The sequence below is a fragment of the Hippichthys cyanospilos genome, chromosome 9 (assembly GCF_059441005.1).
Source record: "Hippichthys cyanospilos isolate Australia breed blue-spotted pipefish chromosome 9, RoL_Hcya_1.0, whole genome shotgun sequence".
NCBI classification, from domain to species: Eukaryota; Metazoa; Chordata; class Actinopteri; order Syngnathiformes; family Syngnathidae; genus Hippichthys; species Hippichthys cyanospilos.
The window spans coordinates 19,368,963-19,386,517 of NC_142377.1; the positions used below are offsets into that span (position 1 = coordinate 19,368,963).

Genomic DNA, 17,555 nt, shown 5'->3' on the forward strand with positions numbered 1-17,555 from the left:
CTTCGACGAGCGAGCTGCCCTCTACACTGCCACAGACTACATCTTTCACAACATTCGTGCCCAGCGAATCAACGGGGTCAAACACATCACCTGGAGCATCCACAACCGACGGAACTACGCTGACTACCAACAATGACCAGTCCACGGCAACAAGCGTTCATTCCACAGATCCCGAAGTTTCCTCATTTTCGCCGTCCAGCCCTCTACCCACGACCAGCAGGCTGAGTCCTACTTCTTCTCCGTATAACACAGACACAACAGCGGTCACTCTGGAAACGACTGCTTCCTCTCTCACCAGCGATGAGCCAGCGACAACGAGTAATTACTCCCCTTCGGAACCCCAGTCCACATCAGCAACAGTAACATTCGTGGATTCGACACCAACCAGTCAGGAATCCACAGATTCGTTATTGTCCTCCCTGGGGCCACAGACAACACCTGTGACCGCTGGCTTGTCCACAGAATCACCCACATCAACTGAAACACCCACCACAAAAGGAACGTTCCCCACCACAGGCGACAGCACCTCCCCAACAATGTTCAGTTCTTCCACGGACGCCGACGTGTCCTCGCGCTTGCCTTCCACAGAGCCTCCGACGACCACCCAGTTGGGCCAGACTTCGTCTGCGTATTCGACTGACGCATCGTCGCCGAGTCTGGAAACAACTCAGTCTTCCCCAACAAGCGATGAACCATCCTCAACGGTCACATATTCATCTCCCCAACCAAATTTGACATCAGAAACTACAAGCTCCTACACCCAGTCAACGCAAAGTCAAGCAACTGCTGGGGAAACTTCGACGAGCGAGCTGCCCTCTACACTGCCACAGACTACATCTTTCACAACATTCGTGCCCAGCGAATCAACGGGGTCAAACACATCACCTGGAGCATCCACAACCGACGGAACTACGCTGACTACCAACAATGACCAGTCCACGGCAACAAGCGTTCATTCCACAGATCCCGAAGTTTCCTCATTTTCGCCGTCCAGCCCTCTACCCACGACCAGCAGGCTGAGTCCTACTTCTTCTCCGTATAACACAGACACAACAGCGGTCACTCTGGAAACGACTGCTTCCTCTCTCACCAGCGATGAGCCAGCGACAACGAGTAATTACTCCCCTTCGGAACCCCAGTCCACATCAGCAACAGTAACATTCGTGGATTCGACACCAACCAGTCAGGAATCCACAGATTCGTTATTGTCCTCCCTGGGGCCACAGACAACACCTGTGACCGCTGGCTTGTCCACAGAATCACCCACATCAACTGAAACACCCACCACAAAAGGAACGTTCCCCACCACAGGCGACAGCACCTCCCCAACAATGTTCAGTTCTTCCACGGACGCCGACGTGTCCTCGCGCTTGCCTTCCACAGAGCCTCCGACGACCACCCAGTTGGGCCAGACTTCGTCTGCGTATTCGACTGACGCATCGTCGCCGAGTCTGGAAACAACTCAGTCTTCCCCAACAAGCGATGAACCATCCTCAACGGTCACATATTCATCTCCCCAACCAAATTTGACATCAGAAACTACAAGCTCCTACACCCAGTCAACGCAAAGTCAAGCAACTGCTGGGGAAACTTCGACGAGCGAGCTGCCCTCTACACTGCCACAGACTACATCTTTCACAACATTCGTGCCCAGCGAATCAACGGGGTCAAACACATCACCTGGAGCATCCACAACCGACGGAACTACGCTGACTACCAACAATGACCAGTCCACGGCAACAAGCGTTCATTCCACAGATCCCGAAGTTTCCTCATTTTCGCCGTCCAGCCCTCTACCCACGACCAGCAGGCTGAGTCCTACTTCTTCTCCGTATAACACAGACACAACAGCGGTCACTCTGGAAACGACTGCTTCCTCTCTCACCAGCGATGAGCCAGCGACAACGAGTAATTACTCCCCTTCGGAACCCCAGTCCACATCAGCAACAGTAACATTCGTGGATTCGACACCAACCAGTCAGGAATCCACAGATTCGTTATTGTCCTCCCTGGGGCCACAGACAACACCTGTGACCGCTGGCTTGTCCACAGAATCACCCACATCAACTGAAACACCCACCACAAAAGGAACGTTCCCCACCACAGGCGACAGCACCTCCCCAACAATGTTCAGTTCTTCCACGGACGCCGACGTGTCCTCGCGCTTGCCTTCCACAGAGCCTCCGACGACCACCCAGTTGGGCCAGACTTCGTCTGCGTATTCGACTGACGCATCGTCGCCGAGTCTGGAAACAACTCAGTCTTCCCCAACAAGCGATGAACCATCCTCAACGGTCACATATTCATCTCCCGAACCAAATTTGACATCAGAAACTACAAGCTCCTACACCCAGTCAACGCAAAGTCAAGCAACTGCTGGGGAAACTTCGACGAGCGAGCTGCCCTCTACACTGCCACAGACTACATCTTTCACAACATTCGTGCCCAGCGAATCAACGGGGTCAAACACATCACCTGGAGCATCCACAACCGACGGAACTACGCTGACTACCAACAATGACCAGTCCACGGCAACAAGCGTTCATTCCACAGATCCCGAAGTTTCCTCATTTTCGCCGTCCAGCCCTCTACCCACGACCAGCAGGCTGAGTCCTACTTCTTCTCCGTATAACACAGACACAACAGCGGTCACTCTGGAAACGACTGCTTCCTCTCTCACCAGCGATGAGCCAGCGACAACGAGTAATTACTCCCCTTCGGAACCCCAGTCCACATCAGCAACAGTAACATTCGTGGATTCGACACCAACCAGTCAGGAATCCACAGATTCGTTATTGTCCTCCCTGGGGCCACAGACAACACCTGTGACCGCTGGCTTGTCCACAGAATCACCCACATCAACTGAAACACCCACCACAAAAGGAACGTTCCCCACCACAGGCGACAGCACCTCCCCAACAATGTTCAGTTCTTCCACGGACGCCGACGTGTCCTCGCGCTTGCCTTCCACAGAGCCTCCGACGACCACCCAGTTGGGCCAGACTTCGTCTGCGTATTCGACTGACGCATCGTCGCCGAGTCTGGAAACAACTCAGTCTTCCCCAACAAGCGATGAACCATCCTCAACGGTCACATATTCATCTCCCCAACCAAATTTGACATCAGAAACTACAAGCTCCTACACCCAGTCAACGCAAAGTCAAGCAACTGCTGGGGAAACTTCGACGAGCGAGCTGCCCTCTACACTGCCACAGACTACATCTTTCACAACATTCGTGCCCAGCGAATCAACGGGGTCAAACACATCACCTGGAGCATCCACAACCGACGGAACTACGCTGACTACCAACAATGACCAGTCCACGGCAACAAGCGTTCATTCCACAGATCCCGAAGTTTCCTCATTTTCGCCGTCCAGCCCTCTACCCACGACCAGCAGGCTGAGTCCTACTTCTTCTCCGTATAACACAGACACAACAGCGGTCACTCTGGAAACGACTGCTTCCTCTCTCACCAGCGATGAGCCAGCGACAACGAGTAATTACTCCCCTTCGGAACCCCAGTCCACATCAGCAACAGTAACATTCGTGGATTCGACACCAACCAGTCAGGAATCCACAGATTCGTTATTGTCCTCCCTGGGGCCACAGACAACACCTGTGACCGCTGGCTTGTCCACAGAATCACCCACATCAACTGAAACACCCACCACAAAAGGAACGTTCCCCACCACAGGCGACAGCACCTCCCCAACAATGTTCAGTTCTTCCACGGACGCCGACGTGTCCTCGCGCTTGCCTTCCACAGAGCCTCCGACGACCACCCAGTTGGGCCAGACTTCGTCTGCGTATTCGACTGACGCATCGTCGCCGAGTCTGGAAACAACTCAGTCTTCCCCAACAAGCGATGAACCATCCTCAACGGTCACATATTCATCTCCCCAACCAAATTTGACATCAGAAACTACAAGCTCCTACACCCAGTCAACGCAAAGTCAAGCAACTGCTGGGGAAACTTCGACGAGCGAGCTGCCCTCTACACTGCCACAGACTACATCTTTCACAACATTCGTGCCCAGCGAATCAACGGGGTCAAACACATCACCTGGAGCATCCACAACCGACGGAACTACGCTGACTACCAACAATGACCAGTCCACGGCAACAAGCGTTCATTCCACAGATCCCGAAGTTTCCTCATTTTCGCCGTCCAGCCCTCTACCCACGACCAGCAGGCTGAGTCCTACTTCTTCTCCGTATAACACAGACACAACAGCGGTCACTCTGGAGACGACTGCTTCCTCTCTCACCAGCGATGAGCCAGCGACAACGAGTAATTACTCCCCTTCGGAACCCCAGTCCACATCAGCAACAGTAACATTCGTGGATTCGACACCAACCAGTCAGGAATCCACAGATTCGTTATTGTCCTCCCTGGGGCCACAGACAACACCTGTGACCGCTGGCTTGTCCACAGAATCACCCACATCAACTGAAACACCCACCACAAAAGGAACGTTCCCCACCACAGGCGACAGCACCTCCCCAACAATGTTCAGTTCTTCCACGGACGCCGACGTGTCCTCGCGCTTGCCTTCCACAGAGCCTCCGACGACCACCCAGTTGGGCCAGACTTCGTCTGCGTATTCGACTGACGCATCGTCGCCGAGTCTGGAAACAACTCAGTCTTCCCCAACAAGCGATGAACCATCCTCAACGGTCACATATTCATCTCCCCAACCAAATTTGACATCAGAAACTACAAGCTCCTACACCCAGTCAACGCAAAGTCAAGCAACTGCTGGGGAAACTTCAACGAGCGAGCTGCCCTCTACACTGCCACAGACTACATCTTTCACAACATTCGTGCCCAGCGAATCAACGGGGTCAAACACATCACCTGGAGCATCCACAACCGACGGAACTACGCTGACTACCAACAATGACCAGTCCACGGCAACAAGCGTTCATTCCACAGATCCCGAAGTTTCCTCATTTTCGCCGTCCAGCCCTCTACCCACGACCAGCAGGCTGAGTCCTACTTCTTCTCCGTATAACACAGACACAACAGCGGTCACTCTGGAAACGACTGCTTCCTCTCTCACCAGCGATGAGCCAGCGACAACGAGTACTTACTCCCCTTCGGAACCCCAGTCCACATCAGCAACAGTAACATTCGTGGATTCGACACCAACCAGTCAGGAATCCACAGATTCATTATTGTCCTCCCTGGGGCCACAGACAACACCTGTGACCGCTGGCTTGTCCACAGAATCACCCACATCAACTGAAACACCCACCACAAAAGGAACGTTCCCCACCACAGGCGACAGCACCTCCCCAACAATGTTCAGTTCTTCCACGGACGCCGACGTGTCCTCGCGCTTGCCTTCCACAGAGCCTCCGACGACCACCCAGTTGGGCCAGACTTCGTCTGCGTATTCGACTGACGCATCGTCGCCGAGTCTGGAAACAACTCAGTCTTCCCCAACAAGCGATGAACCATCCTCAACGGTCACATATTCATCTCCCGAACCAAATTTGACATCAGAAACTACAAGCTCCTACACCCAGTCAACGCAAAGTCAAGCAACTGCTGGGGAAACTTCAACGAGCGAGCTGCCCTCTACACTGCCACAGACTACATCTTTCACAACATTCGTGCCCAGCGAATCAACGGGGTCAAACACATCACCTGGAGCATCCACAACCAACGGAACTACGCTGACTACCAACAATGACCAGTCCACGGCAACAAGCGTTCATTCCACAGATCCCGAAGTTTCCTCATTTTCGCCGTCCAGCCCTCTACCCACGACCAGCAGGCTGAGTCCTACTTCTCCGTATAACACAGACACAACAGCGGTCACTCTGGAAACGACTGCTTCCTCTCTCACCAGCGATGAGCCAGCGACAACGAGTAATTACTCCCCTTCGGAACCCCAGTCCACATCAGCAACAGTAACATTCGTGGATTCGACACCAACCAGTCAGGAATCCACAGATTCGTTATTGTCCTCCCTGGGGCCACAGACAACACCTGTGACCGCTGGCTTGTCCACAGAATCACCCACATCAACTGAAACACCCACCACAAAAGGAACGTTCCCCACCACAGGCGACAGCACCTCCCCAACAATGTTCAGTTCTTCCACGGACGCCGACGTGTCCTCGCGCTTGCCTTCCACAGAGCCTCCGACGACCACCCAGTTGGGCCAGACTTCGTCTGCGTATTCGACTGACGCATCGTCGCCGAGTCTGGAAACAACTCAGTCTTCCCCAACAAGCGATGAACCATCCTCAACGGTCACATATTCATCTCCCCAACCAAATTTGACATCAGAAACTACAAGCTCCTACACCCAGTCAACGCAAAGTCAAGCAACTGCTGGGGAGACTTCGACGAGCGAGCTGCCCTCTACACTGCCACAGACTACATCTTTCACAACATTCGTGCCCAGCGAATCAACGGGGTCAAACACATCACCTGGAGCATCCACAACCGACGGAACTACGCTGACTACCAACAATGACCAGTCCACGGCAACAAGCGTTCATTCCACAGATCCCGAAGTTTCCTCATTTTCGCCGTCCAGCCCTCTACCCACGACCAGCAGGCTGAGTCCTACTTCTTCTCCGTATAACACAGACACAACAGCGGTCACTCTGGAAACGACTGCTTCCTCTCTCACCAGCGATGAGCCAGCGACAACGAGTAATTACTCCCCTTCGGAACCCCAGTCCACATCAGCAACAGTAACATTCGTGGATTCGACACCAACCAGTCAGGAATCCACAGATTCGTTATTGTCCTCCCTGGGGCCACAGACAACACCTGTGACCGCTGGCTTGTCCACAGAATCACCCACATCAACTGAAACACCCACCACAAAAGGAACGTTCCCCACCACAGGCGACAGCACCTCCCCAACAATGTTCAGTTCTTCCACGGACGCCGACGTGTCCTCGCGCTTGCCTTCCACAGACCCTCCGACGACCACCCAGTTGGGCCAGACTTCGTCTGCGTATTCGACTGACGCATCGTCGCCGAGTCTGGAAACAACTCAGTCTTCCCCAACAAGCGATGAACCATCCTCAACGGTCACATATTCATCTCCCCAACCAAATTTGACATCAGAAACTACAAGCTCCTACACCCAGTCAACGCAAAGTCAAGCAACTGCTGGGGAAACTTCAACGAGCGAGCTGCCCTCTACACTGCCACAGACTACATCTTTCACAACATTCGTGCCCAGCGAATCAACGGGGTCAAACACATCACCTGGAGCATCCACAACCGACGGACCTACGCTGACTACCAACAATGACCAGTCCACGGCAACAAGCGTTCATTCCACAGATCCCGAAGTTTCCTCATTTTCGCCGTCCAGCCCTCTACCCACGACCAGCAGGCTGAGTCCTACTTCTCCGTATAACACAGACACAACAGCGGTCACTCTGGAGACGACTGCTTCCTCTCTCACCAGCGATGAGCCAGCGACAACGAGTAATTACTCCCCTTCGGAACCCCAGTCCACATCAGCAACAGTAACATTCGTGGATTCGACACCAACCAGTCAGGAATCCACAGATTCGTTATTGTCCTCCCTGGGGCCACAGACAACACCTGTGACCGCTGGCTTGTCCACAGAATCACCCACATCAACTGAAACACCCACCACAAAAGGAACGTTCCCCACCACAGGCGACAGCACCTCCCCAACAATGTTCAGTTCTTCCACGGACGCCGACGTGTCCTCGCGCTTGCCTTCCACAGAGCCTCCGACGACCACCCAGTTGGGCCAGACTTCGTCTGCGTATTCGACTGACGCATCGTCGCCGAGTCTGGAAACAACTCAGTCTTCCCCAACAAGCGATGAACCATCCTCAACGGTCACATATTCATCTCCCCAACCAAATTTGACATCAGAAACTACAAGCTCCTACACCCAGTCAACGCAAAGTCAAGCAACTGCTGGGGAAACTTCAACGAGCGAGCTGCCCTCTACACTGCCACAGACTACATCTTTCACAACATTCGTGCCCAGCGAATCAACGGGGTCAAACACATCACCTGGAGCATCCACAACCGACGGAACTACGCTGACTACCAACAATGACCAGTCCACGGCAACAAGCGTTCATTCCACAGATCCCGAAGTTTCCTCATTTTCGCCGTCCAGCCCTCTACCCACGACCAGCAGGCTGAGTCCTACTTCTTCTGGAATTATCACAGACGACCAATCACCAATTAGTCTCGTAACAACCAAATCCTCTCTCACTAGCAATGAACCAGAAGCGACAACTACGTATTTATCATCAAAACCAGCATTTACATCTGAAATTGTTACTCTTGAAGGATCAACAACTCCTGACCCCAACACCGAGTTCACTAAACCAACCAGTCAAGAAACCTCATCCAGTGGAATATCTTCTACATCAGACTCACAAACAACGTCTCCGACCACAGATATGTCCACTGGATCAACAGAATCAAATATGTCACCTGAAACAGCTACACCTGAGATCACTGTTTTAACAACTAACAATGATCACACCACAGCCACTCTCAGTTCTTCCACTGATAGTGTTAACCCTCACATAAGTACTCCCACACCAGCCACACTTACCCCAGCAATTACCACTTCCTCCACAGAGTCAACACCACCAACTACAACTAGCACAGTGACAGCCACAAAAGTATTCAGCACCACCTCACCTCACGTCACAAATTCGCAAAATACTCACACAACAATTGAATCCACGACACCTCAGTGTAGAGAAGAAGACTGTATGTGCACAGCTGGCAATTGCTCATTCAGTACAGAACTCGGTCGATGCCACTGCCTCTGTGAAGATTATATACTTGGAAATACCTGCACCTTTGGAGAAAACAACATACCTGTTGATATTGGTAAGATACATTTATTTATTTAGTTCTGCGAAGGCGATCGCTTTTGAAAACTGGAATTTTCACTATACTGACTGACATTTTCCCCCTCCCATATAGATACTTCAGCAATACCACCTCGAAAAGCAAATATTATTTTGGACATCAAGATCACTTTTTTGGATGCTTATTATGATTTGCTCTCCCCACAGTCATTAAATTTCATCGACAAGTTACTGAAGGAGGTAAAGTATTATGATGCACGGTGGATTTGCGGTTATGTAAAATTGATGGGTGAATGGGTAGCCTGCAATCGCTGAACATATAGAAAGAATTCCACAGTTATTATTTTTAAACAAGATGCTTAATTCATTTAGCAGGTAGCATTTTCAAATTAGTGGACGGAGATTAGAACATTCAAGAGGTCCAGGAAACCTAGGTCTGGGGAAGTACAAGTCACTGGAACTAAGCAATCCAGGAACTCAAGGTAGTAATGGGCCCGGCAGAATTTCTCTGTTATACCCCACGATGCTTACAGTTCCAAGGGAATAATATTTACTTATATTGCCATGCTACTGTGAAACTTGCTGTGCTCTAATACCCCAGGTATAAAACTTGCATTTGTCTGTGTTTTCACAGAGAAATTGAATTGTTCATATTAAACCTGTGCTTCTCTCATAATCTGTTCCAGCTTGAGACACTGTGCAAAGACGCTGATCCCCAAAGTTTTAATAAAGTGGAAGTGATCAAGTTACAGTAAGATTATTTCTTGATCAAGTTGTGCAAATGAGCTCTGAACCCACACAAGGTTTTTTCATTCCATGTGTATCTTTCCACTACAGACCAGGAAGTTTGATTGAAGCAAGAAGAACAGCACGCTCTCTGAATGACGAACCAAAAATCCAGTTTCATCACATATTGGCAATGAAGGTATAGATTTCATTCACTAAAGCAGTCTCAAGTAAAATAAAAATATTTTGCTATCTATATGTAAGTGCAAACTGGGTTAAAAAATGACTATTTTTAACTTTCTTTGTAATTCTACAGCTTACCTTTTTGCCCAAATATCAAGACTTTGTTCTCCTTACAATAAAAAAAAAGTATTGCCTTGTTAATTTGGGTAGTCAACTTTAAAACTTCACTCTAAAAAAAAAAGAGTCCTTGTCTCAAATATTGGCTCTACCTAAATCAGAAATTGATGACTTCAAAAATATACAATCGTGACAAAGGCCTCGTCTCAGTAACTTTTATACTTCAAATGGATTCCTTTTCTCAACAAAATATAGTGCCACGAGTATCGATTAGTGATGCCTCGCTACTTGCGCCTCTCCTATTGCGCCCTCAGTGCGTCACAGATTTTTTTTTTCAAAGTACTGTCACCTCAGAGCAGACACAATGCACTGCAGCATTCCCACGCTCCTCCTAACGTCCTAAGTCTGAAGCAATCTAACAGCCCTAATACAACAAACTTCTTCAAATTAAGGCGTTTTTGCTTAAAACTAAATCACCGCTTTAGTGCATCTCGCACTGTATAAGGACATAAGGCAAAAGCTCTACTAGACTCACCGCTGTGCGCTGGGAGACAAACGTGCAGAACTCCCTGTACAGATAGCAGAGATGGCCTTCATGCAAAATTGGGTGCGGGGAAAATAAAGTTTGTGCCCCGAACCTGGGCATGGGAAAGGTACGGAGGGTTTTACTATACAGTGATCCCCCCCCACTTCGCTGTTAATGGGGGGTGTCAACCCCCCGCGAAGTAGGGTATCAGTTCCTAGATTTCTATGTACGCCCCAATATAGCCGCAGTTATCATAAACAATCCTTTTTTTTGTATTTTTTGCGTATTTTATTTCCTTTCTCCTATTATTTAACATTAAATTATCCTTATTAACATTATTAACATTGTTGTATATTCATTAAATAACTAATATTACTTAGTTTGTTGAGAATTTGTTCTCAGGACTGTTTATCTGCACCAAGACTCCGGTGAAAGAGTAGGCAAGTCATCACGTTAAACTTCACATTTATTTTGGCTCATGTATGGTGTATCATGTAGTATTTGTTGAATAATAAATCAACAACAATCTTAAAGTCAGTAAACTAACATATGAACAATTAATCTATGAATTTACTGTATTTTTAGCCGACATTAGCGAGTTAGCAACAACTAACAACAACTACTCACTATAAAGTGCAACCTCTATACAAACGAACACATAAACAGAAGAAACACTCATCGCTTACTAGACATAGGCAGTAGCGTGCGTTATAAACATAAATGATAATAAACTATAAATATGAGCTTACGTTGTCTTTCACTACGTCACCGTAACGAGCCGAATGACGCACAGAGCACGTAAAACAGGAAACGGAAATGAAACGCGACCCGACAAATTAAAAGCATGCATTTCAAAATAAGATAACAAACGTCACGAACTCTAACGCTTGAAGAATTCTTAACATAGTTATTAACTAATATTACTTAGTTATTTGATTAATACAGTACTGTATAATGTAGTTTTATGTGATGTATGATATTTTCCATTTTTGCGCATTTTTTAAAAGGTTTTTTTATTTTGAAATATTTTTAATTTTTCTTGGAAAAACCTGCGAAGTACTGAGACCGCGAAGTAGGAAGGATCACTGTATATATTTGACACACCACACACTTTATTTATGCACCGCCAATTTTTCCATGGGTGGTGGTGGGTGGGGGGGTGGGGTGATGCTACCTCACGGATTTGCAATTTTCATGTCGGGGTTTTGGTCCCCATTAACTGCGAAAAATGAGGGATTATTGTGATTCCTTCGTCCTTTGTCAGCGAAAATCAACCCCTCACATCAAACAGTGGCATTCAAAGCCGTGCCTCAGTTAATCACTTGTGTCGTCAACTTAAAACAGCTCACCTCTAATAGACGATGTGCCTTAATCTTCAGTTTATCACCTGGTGCTTTGACAATTACAATACATTAATCCATCACCTCAAACAGCAGCCATGAAAACAGTGTCCCACTAATCATATTGGTATGTAGTCAACTTAAAGACTTCATCTCAACTAGAGGAGTGGTGGACTTTGGAGGTTTGGCTGTGAACTCGTCATGAATGAGATATTATTTGACTCGTGTTTTCTTCTGCAGAGAGCTCTACAGAAGAAAGTATATCCCGCAGTGAATGTCAAGGAGTCATTGTAGGTGAAACTCTGCTTGTAATTTTTCTTTCCCTCATTGAAACATCCTCATTTGGCGTTGATGCCTTTTGCTGCTTTTCGCAGGCCAAAAAGTGTCTTGGCCACGAGCCGAGCGCAATACACATATCAGAACAACGACACTCACATCCACTGGCTCAACACTCAGCTTGATGACGTGTTGACACAAATCCTGGTGGACAGCAACAACATCCAGCAGATCTCTCAAGCCTTCGCTAACGCCAGCGTTCAGTTCAAGCAAGTCATTTCCTCGGCCCTGGAGATTAACAGTAAGTCCAACTTCAAGTCCAACCCCATTCTTTGCTCTTAGCCCTCAAATAAAAATGAGTTTTGTTTTTGGTAATCAGACATCACAGACCTTCGGCCCTTTGTCAACTGCTCTGCGTTTGCCAATTACACTGCTGAGGTGATTGAGGGTCAGTGGCATTGTGTTGGACCCTGCAAGACAATGCCGGACTACTGCAGTGGACACGGTCAATGTCTTAATGACATTCGCACAGGGGCCACGTGCAGGTAAGACACTTCATTACGTTCAGTGCATCTGGAAGGTATTCACATTCATCTATCCATCCATTAGCTACAGCTTTATCCGCAGTCGAGTCGCAGGGGCAGCAGCTTGAGCAGGGAAGCCCAGACTTCCCTATCCCCAGCCACTTCGTCAGGAACGAAGCCGAGAGACATAGTCTCTCCAAAGTGTCCTGGGTCAACCCCAGAGCCTCCTCCCAGTACAGTAGGACATGCCCGTAACACCTCCCGAGGGAGGCGTCCAAGAGGCATCCTCACCAGATGCCCGAGCCACCTCAACTGTCTCCTCTCAACACGGAGGAGCAGCGGATTGACACCAAGTCCCTCCCAGATGACCGAGTTTTTCACCTATCTCTAAAGGGAGAGCCCGGAAACTCATTTCGGCCGCTTATGTCTGGGATTTCGTTCTTTCGATCGCGACCCACAACTCGTGACCATTGGTGAGGGCAGGAACGTAGATCGACCAGTAAACAGAAAGCTTTGCCTTTCGGCTCAGCTCTTTCTTAACGACTACAGATTGGTACAGCGTCTGCATCACAGTAGACGATGCACTGATCCATCTGACAATCTCCTGTTCCATCCTGCCCTCACACGTAAACAGGACCCTAAGACACTTGAACTCCTCCACTTGGGGTAGGACCTCATCCCCGAGAGGGCACTCCACCCATTTCCGACTGAGAACCATGGTCTCAGATTTGGAGGCGCTGATCTTTATCCCAGTCGCTTCACACTGGACTGCAACCACTCCAGTGAGAGTTGGAGGTCACAGCTTGAGAAAGCCAACAGCACCACATCATCTGCAAATAGCAGAGATGAAATGCTGAGGCTGCCAAACCGGACCCCATCAACGCTTCGGCTGCGCCTACAAATTCTGTCCATAAATGTAATGAACAGAAACTGTGACAAAAGGCTGCCTTGGCGGCGTCCAATCCTTACTGGAAAAGCATTCAACAGACCAAACACTGACATCAGTAGTACTGGGCTTGAACAGCCCGTATCAGGGTGTCCGGTACCGCATACTCCCAAAGCAGCCCCCACAGAGCTCCCTGAGGGACGCGGTCGAACGCCTTCTCCAAGTCCACAAAGCACATGTAGACTGGTTGGGCAAACTCCCATGCACCCTCAAGGACCCTGCCAAGTGTATATTCTAGAGCTGGTCCAATCTCCCTCGGCAGGGACGAAAACCACACTGCTCTGAATCTGACGATTGACTTCCTGACGGACTCTCCTCTCCAGCAACCCTGAATAGATCTTACCGGGGAGGCTGAGGAATGTGACCCCCCTGCTTGTTTCTCCTCTAGATGCTCTAGCACAAGCATAACACAATATTATGGCCAACAATGCAACTACTCCCGCTGGGGTCCGGGCTTCTATGGAGCTGTATTTGGATCACTGGCAGGAGCCCTGCTCCTCATCCTGATCGTTCTTTCGGCCATCTTTTTGGTCAAAAAGAGGCGTTCCGGGGTCTGGTGAGTACTGTTTTCCCGTTTGCAGCCTAGTCCAAAAAGTGGGCTAAAATACGAAGGGCTTGCAGATGATTGAAACTGTGTTTTCAGGAGAAGGACGGACTCCAGAGGGTTTCTAGATTTTGAGGAAGACTACTTTGACTTCACTGAAACAGGTATGCCTTATACTACATTTAGCTTGTCTAAGTTAGTTTTATAGTATGGCAACATTGTTACTATTAAATTACAAATGGTATTTGATTCTTTTTTTCTTGAAAAATTGTCAGTCAAATAACATGACAATATTATTCTTGAAATCTTTTCACGGTTTGACTGTTGTTTTGTAATTGGGAGAGGTGGGGAATTTTCTCAAAATCTTGTCATTTTGACTTTGTAAAATTGCAACAATTTTCACTGCAAAAGATAAAATGCTGAATATTGTTTTGCCAATCACAACTCCTTTTAGATGACCGCATTTTAATGGGCAAAAATGCATAATTATGCTTGTTTCTAAAAAAGAAAATAAGAAAAAAAAGAAAAAAAATATATATATATATATATATATATATATATATATATATATTTTTTTTTTTTTTTTTTACAAGATTGCATTATTGTAATTAAATAAAACTGTAAGGCATATGTTTGAGGTATAATATAAATACTTTTTCACATGATATTTTTTTGTCAAAAATACCATAGGACTTAATCGCCATCATGGAATGGAATTTCCAAAAATTTACTTTTTGCCTTCTATGAAAACTTGTCATGTGATTGATTACACATTTTTTCCACCAAAATAATGCTCAAGATATTGACTTTACACTCCTAAAGTTGGAAAGTCATCCGTTTGTGTTCCTTTTCTCCTTAAAACTGGAAAATTACACATTTTAAATGAATAGATTATTCCATTGCTTATTATGTTAAAAATTTCAAGAATACAAATTCATTATCGAGAAGTTCTTCGCATTACTCTGCTGTTGTAGGGTAGGACGATACATAGATGTAAAAGTCATGGCATTGCTTCAAAGTATGTAAACATTTAATCAATCAATCATTGAATCAATAAATTAGTCAAACAATTATCGGTAATCTAACAGTTCCGCTATCCTACCTGTGCTACTCATTACCAGCACGGTGCCTTTTATGACTTGGTGAAATATTGTGCCTATCTATTTATTTTTTAATTAGTATTTGGGAAACAGTTTTCAATGCAATTAAATTTGGTTTGGATGCAGGATGTCACAATTTGGGACTGGAAGGTACTTACACAGAAGAAAGGTACCGTCCGAATCTCGAAAACATTGATGCACAAACGCAGGTGCAGTATTCTTGGTTGTATTTCAATATATCACTTAAGAACAATAAAAATGTCAAAATTGTTGATGATAACAATAATCAATGTGCTTTCTTTTCCTCTCTACAGATGACAAAAAGACGTCCCGAGGTCCTCAATGTCAGCTCTCGATAACGATAAATTATTGGAGATACAAAGATTTGCTTGCATAGCTCAATTACTGTTTGATTTGTGGCTTCTGATTGTATTAATACCAACAATTGCACTGTCGCATAGTCTTTTTTTGTTTGTTTTTTTCAACTTGTAAAAACCATATTTTATTCATGACAAATAAACAGTTTATACTTGATTTACTTTCCAATATATTGTGGATGGATGGATGGATGGATGGATGGATGGATGGATGGATGGATGGATGGATGGATGGATGGATGGATGGATGGATGGATGGATAGATAGATAGATAGATAGATAGATAGATAGATAGATAGATAGATAGATAGATAGATAGATAGATAGATAGATAGTCAACAATTAATGTTTACTCCACATTGTAGGGTCCACATTTCCGTGCACGATGTTAGACCGTAACGAAAAAGTCAAAGTAATACATTTTCTCTCCACATAGCCTGCAAACTCTGAAAATGTGAGGACAAACGTCAAATGTACCTGTTTCTGGTTTTTCTTCTTCTGAGGTGTTCTATTGGTTGGTGGCAGATCAATTTAAGCTGTGTTACTGCCACCTTTTGAGATGACCCTTCAACCGCAAGGAAGCCTGTGTGCACGACTCCGTTTGTAACCATTTTGAGCCACTAGAGGGCAGACTAGACCCACAAAACCATCCACCTATCCTTCCATCCATTTTCTAGAGCCGCTTATCGTAACTCGGGACACAGGCTTCCTGGAGCCTATCCCAGCTATCTATGGGCAGTTGGGGGGGGCAGACATCCTTAACTAGCTGCAGGGCACAGAGGGGCGAACAACCATTCACGTTTTTGGATTGTGGGAGGAAGCCAGAGTGCCCTGAGAGAACCCACACAGGCTCGGGGAGAACATGCAAATTCCACACAGGGCGGCCGGAGCAACTGGATTTGAACTCAGAACTCGGAACTGTGAGGCGGACACGGTAACCACTTTAACAACACAATTATTATTATTATTATTATTATTATTATTATTATTATTATTATTATTATTATTATTATTATTATTATAAGAAACTCGATTTTCATTCACAATTTCACTAATTGTTGGTCAACATGCTCGTGAGCGTTCTGTATGACGTATGTTACTGAGAGAGGCATTTTGTCCTAATGAAGCTGCAAATGATCTTTTTTTTCTGACCTGGGAAGAAAATTATTAACCAGACAGCTTCAGTCTGCAGTGTTACACCGTTAAATATTAACTGTGTCCAACTCCACATTGACATTATTGAGGGAGAAAATTACCTGCACCCATGCACGTTCAAATTGAGGAATTCATGTATTATTAGAATACATGAATGACACAAAAAAATTGTTGATTATTTCCTTGATATTTTTATTTTCAATGAAAGTTTCCCTGCATTTGAATGTTGACAATGTTAAATCAGATTTCAGGAACTCAGCAATATTTTTTCTAAAATGATCAAGTCCTGTTATACTCCAGTTTATGCTTGCTAAAAGCAATTGCGCATCTGGAGGATTTGGCAAATGTCCACTTTGCTTTTGAGACCTTCGGTTTTGATGGAAAAAAAAAAAAAAAACAGGCACGTATAGCAGATAGGGCAAACCGGAGACAGTTACCGCCTGTTTGGAGGGAACTGGGCTAACTGGGCTAGACTATGCCTTAGAGGGTTACAAAAAAAAAAAAATCAAATAAAAGGAAGCTATACAATGCCATATTATAAATTGCCAATTTAGTGTAAATTACAAAACAGTGTGAGAATTAGCTACAATAAAACATTGTTTATGATGTTTATTTTTTGGTTTTTTTTCCGTCGCAGCTTATCCCCACAAAGCGTCACAGGCATGCTGGAGCCTATCCCAGCTGTCGGGCAGTAGTTGGGGGACACAGAGACAACCCACAATTCACACTCACTAAGGACAATTCCCAGTGCTCTGTAAACCTACCGTTCATGTTTTTGGAATTTGGGAGGAAACCAGAATGCTTGGAGAAAAGACACACAGGCATGGGGAGACCATGCAAACTCCATACAGGATACGCTGGAGCCAAAAGCGAACTTGCGACCTCT

The 17,555-nt window shown here is 46.6% G+C and overlaps 1 protein-coding gene across 1 annotated transcript in view; it reads left to right on the forward strand.

Moving 5' to 3' along the window:
* Positions 1-15,586, forward strand: part of LOC148419323 (uncharacterized) — a 51,722-nt gene extending 36,136 nt beyond the window's left edge. Inside the window, 20 exon segments of the mRNA XM_088422800.1 lie at positions 549-620; positions 1,344-1,415; positions 1,818-2,348; positions 2,934-3,005; positions 3,729-3,800; positions 4,524-4,595; positions 5,319-5,390; positions 6,105-6,182; positions 6,906-6,977; positions 8,163-8,874; positions 8,971-9,095; positions 9,542-9,606; positions 9,693-9,804; positions 11,988-12,037; positions 12,122-12,324; positions 12,403-12,568; positions 13,882-14,049; positions 14,137-14,201; positions 15,264-15,346; positions 15,452-15,586. Coding sequence (XP_088278926.1) covers positions 549-620; positions 1,344-1,415; positions 1,818-2,348; positions 2,934-3,005; positions 3,729-3,800; positions 4,524-4,595; positions 5,319-5,390; positions 6,105-6,182; positions 6,906-6,977; positions 8,163-8,874; positions 8,971-9,095; positions 9,542-9,606; positions 9,693-9,804; positions 11,988-12,037; positions 12,122-12,324; positions 12,403-12,568; positions 13,882-14,049; positions 14,137-14,201; positions 15,264-15,346; positions 15,452-15,496 — 2,907 coding nt within the window. The 3' untranslated portion in view covers positions 15,497-15,586.
* Positions 15,587-17,555: the final 1,969 nt, after the last annotated feature.